Below are 8,134 nucleotides of genomic sequence, written 5' to 3' on the forward strand. Positions count from 1 at the left end.
CAGCAGCGTCCATGTCTCACAAATGATTTTTTTTTTAATCAGCAGACAGTTGCACTTTCAGCTCAGTGCTACCACAAATATTTATAGCAATGTTTATAAAGTACTTTTTGAGGATGGAAAAGCAATGAAAGAATATTTAGTTTGTCTAAATTGTGACTATCTATAAAGGTCTACTTTTACACAGTTGTTTCATGAGGCACCAGGACTTCACAATACTCAGTGACCATGAGAGAATCAGATCTAATGAAGATGCTGGTAATACAAAACAGCCTGGTTAATTTGGACAATTTTAAAATGTTACTCTACAACCTGGGGCACATTTGCTCAGAAATGGTATTTTAACTCCTAGAAAGCCGGGGGGGGGGGGGTGGTTCTGGAGGGAGGCTACGTAGGCTTACAAAGCAAAAGGATTTGGCAGCATTACAGGGCAGCTACTTAGGTAATGATACCCAGTGCATGACAGGAAGGGACAGACAAACATAAAAGAAAGCAGCAAAGGGTCAAAGGGGGAAAAATGGTAATAAGGCAAAGTTAATGGCACTTTACTTGATTGCACACAGTATTTGGAACAAAATAAATGAATTAACTGCACAAATAGAGGTTAATGGGTATGATCTTATAGCCATTACAAGGTTACAAGGAGATCAAAGCTGGGAACTAAATACTCAGGGGTATGTGACTTTTCAAAAGGACAGGCAGGAAGGAAAGGGCGGTGGGGGAGCTCTGTTAGTACGAGATGGAATGATCTTGGATTGGAAGATGTAGAATCCATATGGGCAGAGATAAGAAATAACAAGGGGAAGATGACACTGGTGGGAGTCGTCTATAGGCCCCCTAACAGTAGCTATAGTATAGGACAGAGAATAAATCAGGAGATAGTGAGGGCATGTAAAAAAGGCAGTACATTACTCATCGGCAGCTTTAATCTTCATGTAGGTTGGAAAAATCAAATTAGCAGAGGTAGACACGAGCAAGAGTTCATAGAGTATATTCGGGACAGTTTCTTCGAACAATATGTTGTGGATCCAACCAGGGATCAGGCTATTCCGCATCTGGTAATGTGTAATGGGGCAGGTTTAAATAATCTCAGAGCAAAAGATCCCCCAGGAATCAGTGACCATAATATGGTAGAATTTAGCATTCAGTTTTAGAGAGAGAAACTTGGGTTGGAAAGAACATTGAAAAACTTAAATAAGGGTAATTACAAAGGAATGAGGGTAGAGTTGGCTGAAGGGGACTGGGAAAGGAGTTCAGCAGAAAAGACGGTTGATGAACAATGGCAGACGTTTAAGAAAATAGTTCAAGACTCTCAACAAAGATATATCCCAGTGAGGAAGAAAGATTCTAGGAAGGGTATAAACCAAGGAAATTAAGGATAATACCAAACTGAAAGAAAAAACATGCAATGTTACAAAGATTGGTGGTGAGACATAGAATTGGGAAAGTTTTAAAGACCAACAAAAGGTGGCCAAAAAAATAATGAAGAGGGAGAAAATAAACTTTGAGGGTAAACTAGCAAGTAATATAAAAATGGGCAGCAAGTGCTTCTTTAAATATATAAAAAGAGAGAGGCCAAAGTGAACATAGGCCCCATAGAGAATGAGGCTGGGGAAATAATAATGGGGAACCAGGAAATGGCAGAGGAGTTGATCAAATACTTTGCATCAGTCTTCACGGTAGAAGACACTAATAGAATTCCAAAAATGCTAAATAAGCAAGGGACAAAAGTGGTGGGGGGAGGAAATAAATATAATAACTATCACTAGAGAAAAAGTACGAGGGAAACTAATGGGGCTAAAGGCCAATAAGTTCCCCGGACCTGATGGGTTGCATCCTAAGATATTAAAGGAAGTAGCTACACAATTAGTGGATGCACTAGTAGTAATCTTCCAAGAATCCTTAAATTCTTGAAAAGTCCCAGAAGATTGGAAAACTGCCAATGTAATGCCCTCATTCAAAGAGGGAGGGAGACAAAAAAACAGGTGACTATAGGCCAGTTAGCTTAACATGGGAAAATGTTAGTCTATTATAAAGGATGTAATAGCAGAGCATTCAGAAATGCATAATAATCAAGCAGAGTCAGCATGGCTTCATGAAGGGGAAATCATGCCTGACAAATTTATTAGAATTCTTTGAGGTGGTAACAAGCAGGATAGATAAAGGGGAACCAGAAGATGTAATATATTTGGTTTTCCAAAAGGCGTTCGATAAGGTACCGCACATAAGGCTACTTCATAACATAAGAGCCCATGGTGTTGGGGGGTAATATATTAGCATGGATAGAGGATTGGCTAACTAAGAGAAGACAGAGAGTTGGGATAAGGGTGGCATTTTCGGGATGGCAACCTGTAACTAGTGGAGTGCCACAGGGATCACTGCTGGGGCCTCAATTATTTGCAATATATATTAATGACTTAGATGAGGAAAGTGAATGTACTATCGCCAAGTTTGCGGATGACACAAAAATAGGTGGGGAGGCAAGTGGTGAGGATGACACAAAGAGTCTTCAGAGGGATATAGACAGATTAAGTGAGTGGGCAAAAACTTAGCAAATGGAATATAGTGTGGGAAAATGTGAGGTTATGCATTTTGGCAGGAAGAATAGAAGAGCTGGATATTATTTAAATAGAGAAAGACTGAAGAAAGCTGCAGCGCAGAGGGATTTGGGAGTCCTTGTGCATGAATCCCAAAAAGCTAACATACAAGTTCAGAAGGTAATAGGGAAGGCAACTGGAATGTTGGCCTTTATTTCAAAGGGAATGGAGTATAAAAATAGGGAAGTCTTGCTAAAACTATACAAGGCACTAGTTGGGCCACACCTAGGATACTGTGAGCAATTTTGGTCCCCTTATCTAAGGAAAGATATACTGGCATTGGAGGTAGTCCAAAAAAGGTTCACTATGTCGATCCCAGGTATGGAGGGATTTTCTTATGAGGAGAAGTTGAGTAGGTTGGGCCTGTAATCATTGGTGTTTAGAAGAATGTGGTGCAACATTATTGAGAATTATATGATTCTTAGGGGGTTTGACAGGGTAGATGCTGAGAGGTTGTTTCCCCTTGTGGAGAGTCTAGGACCAGAGGGCATAATCTCAGACTAAGGGATCGCCCATTTAAGACAAAGATGAGGAGGAATTTCTTTTCTCAGAGGATAATGAATCTGTGTAATTCTTTACCTCAAAGAGCCGTAGAGGCTGGGTCATTAAGAATATTCAAGGCTGAGATAAACAGGTTTTTAATCAGTAAGGGAATCAAGGGTTATGGGGAAAAGGCAGGAAAGTGGAATTGAGGATTACCAAATCAGTCATGATTTCATTGAATGGGGAAGCAGACTTGATGGGCCAAATGGCCTACTTCTGCTCCGACGTCTTATGGTCTTACCTAGGTGTTACAAATTATTTTTTTTTTCCAAAACTACACATCATCTCAACTTCAGTATCATCATTCACTCCCATTTGCGGACTTTGTACTTCTTACAAATCTAACTACCTAACATCTAATTAAACCTGGGAATCACAACCTAGAATCCTTCGTACAGATAGAAGTTACTACAATTTTATCCGTGCCACCAGATCAATTTAACCAACTTAACAGAAAGTAACTAGAAAATAATTTAGTGAGACAAGACATGATTTTAAACCAATAAACTGGTTTATTTTACATAATATACAGAAATAAATAGAACAAAGTTTTCACAGAGAGTCTGTAACACTTAGCTTGCTTCCTTTTCTACAACATATTTTAAAAATGTAACCGTATCATTTTTCAAGTCAATTTTCAAGTCATCAAAATCCAAGGTGAGTGACCACATCTTTCACTGTTGCAAGTAACATGTGGTCACAACCTTCTCTGGTGTCTCTCTGTCAGGGGGAGTTTCCTCGTGCCCTGCCTTACATCTGTTTGTGCAGATGTCTGACGTTAGATGTTTTCTAATTTAATTAGCCAATAATGATAATCCCATCAACTATGAAGAACGGAGACCATCTTTATGGTTGGCCTAAGACACCACTCATTGGTCTGTTTTATCGAATTGAGGTTTCCCTCCTCAATTATTTTAAAGCTACAGAAACTTGTGTAAATAAATAACTTTAGAGCTAGCCCTTCTCTCTTTGGTTGCTAATTAAGATTTCAAATTGCTTGCATCCTTCAACTGACGATTAAGTCAAAAATGCAGCATTTTCCAAACAAGAAATATCATAACTTGAGACTAATGCTCAGGGAATACTCGTAAAACCCAAAATGCTACACCAGGTTATATTCTTTGAAATGTCATTTCTACAATCTCGGCAATGATTTTGGAACTAAAGAAGCTTAAATGGCCAATGATTTTTTTGGGGGGTTGGGTGGGGAACAGTTGCCAAGAAGACGACATATACATTTGCCACAAAGAATATAAATAATGGATGACTATTACTTATTAAGATCATTCAAAAGTATCTCTATAACAAATTTTTAAAATTCTAATTATAGCTCCAATATAACTTGAAAATAATCTCAATGCAGGTTCACAAAATTCATTCCTCACCTTGTGTTCTCAGTGAACGTATAACGCTCACTGAACTAATCCAATCAGGAGAGATCTTGGACACCAAAGAATAAAGGACCTCCAGGCTAATGGCGTCAACTACAAGGATTTCTGGGTAATGTCCATAGCACAGTAGTCTTCCCTCTCGTTGAGTTCCAATGCTGAACTGATAAAACTATTGATACAATATTAGAATGGGAAAATTAAAAACTATATTCCTATCTCTTTTTTAAATATTGCCAATGTTCTCATTTCCCAAATCAGTGCCCATCTTTCATGCAACGCCAAGTTTGAATCCCTCTAATTAGGTTTCCATGCAACCACAGACTTAACTCGCTTAAGCCTTAAGTGCTCTGCAGCCTTGGACATGGTTGACTATACCACCTTCCTCCAACTCACCTCCTTATTGCCTAGTTCAGCAGAAGTACCTACCACTTGGTTCCCTCTCACCAATCTGATTCCAACCCCATCACTTCCAGCAATTGTTTCTCCTTTCATGTCAATGCCATTACCTCCAGAGTAGTTGTAGGAATGAGCCACTGAACCCTTGGAGGTGTCTTGCCATTCAATTACATCATGGCTGATCTACAATCCCAACTCCATTTATCTGTGTTTATTCCATAACCTCTTGATATACTTAATTAACAAAAATCAATTGATGATAGTCTTGAAAATATCAACTGATCAAGCATACAGCCTTATTGTGAAACAAATTTCATTTCTCCACTACATGTGAAATTTGTGATGAAACTTTACTTCTCGATTTTAAAATTGTCATCTTCATGTCCAACTCCTTCATGGTCTTGTCTCACCTTATTGCTGCCACCTTCTCCAGCCCTACAACTTTCCAAAAACTCAGAGTTCCTCCAACTCTGTCCTTTTGTGCATCCCTTAGTGCCAATGTTTGGCGTGCCTCCAGCCATTTAGGCTCTAAATTCTTGAATTCCCAGCCTAAAATTCTCTACCAATCCTTCATCCTACAACAACCTCCTCAAAACGCATCTCTGCAACCAAACTTGTAGTCAGTGCCAATTTTTGACTGCACAACCTGCTGTGAAGCACCTTGGGGAATTTTCTCACTGGAGATGATTGTTTCTCAGTTCTCAAAAGAACAATACTTGGCTCTTCTTCCTCATCTACATGTTGCCCATTGGCAATATCATGTGCACTTCCAAGGTCAGTTTCCACATGTACACTGATGACACCCAGCTCTACCTCACCCTCAGTTTTCTCAACTCCTCCACTGCCTCTGTCCTGTTTGACCAACATCCAGATATCTTTGGCTTCCACCACAAACTCCATACTCACGTCACTAATTACAGCTGCCTCCCAGGGAATTGTCTCAAATTAAACCATACAGCTCACAGCCTCAGAGTCCACTTGAGTCCAGCTGTAGTCCACAAAGGCTACCCATTTCCACCTCCATAATATCGCATGTTTCCCATTTGTATTTGCCCATTTGCTGTCAAAGTTCTGATTTATGCTTTTGTCACCTCCAGACTCGACTATTTCAATGTATCCTGGCCAGGCTGCCCAGCCCCAATCCAATTCCACTTGTACCCTATCCCATGATGGGACAAATGGTCTCCATCTGTACAAAATGACTCTATAATTCTAAGCCCCACTTGAACTTGACTCATGCTTGCGTACATGCAAATACAAAGCTCTCTTCTGGCCAGCAAATTTGAATTGTTTCGAACATGGCAACATTTACATTTTCAATATGCTACAATATACTCTTCATAAGATAATCAAGTGCCCAGGTTGTCCAAGGAATCACACTAAAAATATATATTTGGTGTTCAACCTAGCTATGACAGACAGTGCCCCTGAGCTACTTATACACCACTCTGCTCCCAAGTCACTCAAGACCTGAATTGCAGAGTAATGCAATCAATTTTACATCATGGGAGAGTGGTTTCTGTTTCACCAGAATACAAAACACAGAAATAGGACAGAACTAATTTACATTCCAGAATTTTTTTTGAAGTAGAAGTAGAAGCTTATAAGGGTTACAGCAAATTCACGTATACTCACTTGTATGCCAGTATGAGTGCAGGCCAGTTTAGTAAATTCGATGCATCTGCCATCACTCACATCCCAAAGGCACATCTCTCTGCAAGAATTTTTTTGAATGAGCAAAAAATTTAGATCATGTTGTAAATGTAATTAAACATATTTTAGTTTGAGCAATAAAAAGGTCTTGAATAATGCAGAAGTTCCATCAACAGGGTTCCACAAAATGTTGGGAGTTAACTCATTTATCTTAGTTTGCAAGACAAAGTCAAGGTCTCCATACTTTAGGTAAGCACAGACATAAGGGCGACTTGATCGAAGTTTACAAGATGATGAAGGGATTGCGGTTGCTTAGATAAATTGTTTCAATGGAATTGATTTGGGAGGATCGGGGGTTACACTCTCAAGTTATGTATGGGCAGAATTAAACTGAATGTTAAGAGGTTCTTCCCCACCTGCTCCATGCAGAAAATAGTGAATCTGTGTAATAGATTGCTGGCTCACAAGGTGAACACTTATTTACTGAATTCCTTCAAACGAAAGCTGGATCTGTTTCTCATCCTAGCGCTCCAGGCAAACTGCCTGGAGCAGATATCTTTCAATGGAAGAGGTAGGTACCTAGTAATATTAAGCAGAGCCAGAGAGGTTTCCTGGATTATTTTTCGATCTAGTAATGGAGTTGGAAAGAAATTTTCCACCCGGATATGGTCCCCCAATTGGTCTTGGTTTTCCACCACTCCCAGGACATCACATACCTTTCAGGTGGGGTGAGGGGTGCATATGTTGTGCTGCACAGGGCATCACAACTGTATGGGATAGGCCAGAGCATGCAACTCATAAATTCTTAGAAGGTGTAAAAAGGTTATTACATCGAGGTCATCTGTTCCTTTTATGGAGTTCAACCAGCTAATCATAACTCTCAATTCTGCCTCCAAAAGTACATCTAATTGTCACAGTCATTTATACAATTCACCTCATTGGCCTTTGATAACCTACTACATATCACCACTATTCTTTGGTTTGAACAAATTCCATTTGGCTTTTTGTCACTTAAACTTATCAATTTTCAAAACTTATGTTGTCTGATCTGAAACCTTGGCCATAGTGAACAATTTGTTTGGATCATTTTCATCAGTTCCTTTCATAATCTTGAAAGCTTCTATTACCTTTAATTTTCTTTTCCAAAGAGAACAACCTTTAACCTTATTACTTGAGTTCCTGAATGCCAGAATTGTTCGTTATTCACCTCTACCTCACAAGGGCAAAAGTATTCTTCTATGGTTAGGAAACTAGCACCATTTAAAATTGTTAAATTCAACACAAAACAATTGTAGCTGTCGGTCACAGCCCTTTTACAGAAGCACAAGCTCTGTCAATTAGCATTCTAGCATTTTGTTATTAGGGCTGAAAACATTCTTTCTCACTGCAGTATGGCATTGTGCTAACGATCTTTTGTTCCAGAAGTACTGCAGGATGCTTATTTCAACAGAAGTTCACATCAGCTGATTGTTGAAAACATCTTAACTGAGCACAGTGGAACCTTTTAAAATTAAGCAACAACAATGTTACCTTCATAATTTAAAGCAGAGGTGGAGA

General features: G+C 39.2%; 1 protein-coding gene across 2 annotated transcripts in view; it reads right to left on the reverse strand.

The window, feature by feature from the left end:
* The window catches only part of wdr7 (WD repeat domain 7), a 748,403-nt gene that overhangs the window by 654,686 nt on the left and 85,583 nt on the right, over positions 1-8,134 (reverse strand). For both annotated transcript variants that reach the window (XM_078552151.1, XM_078552141.1), the window contains exons 5-6: positions 6,560-6,638; positions 4,523-4,697 (exon numbers count right to left, since the gene is read on the reverse strand). In XM_078552151.1, coding sequence (XP_078408277.1) covers positions 4,523-4,697; positions 6,560-6,638 — 254 coding nt within the window. The remainder of the gene's footprint in view (positions 1-4,522; positions 4,698-6,559; positions 6,639-8,134) is intronic.

The sequence above is a fragment of the Cetorhinus maximus genome, chromosome 1 (assembly GCF_964194155.1).
Source record: "Cetorhinus maximus chromosome 1, sCetMax3.hap1.1, whole genome shotgun sequence".
Lineage (NCBI taxonomy): Eukaryota > Metazoa > Chordata > Chondrichthyes > Lamniformes > Cetorhinidae > Cetorhinus > Cetorhinus maximus.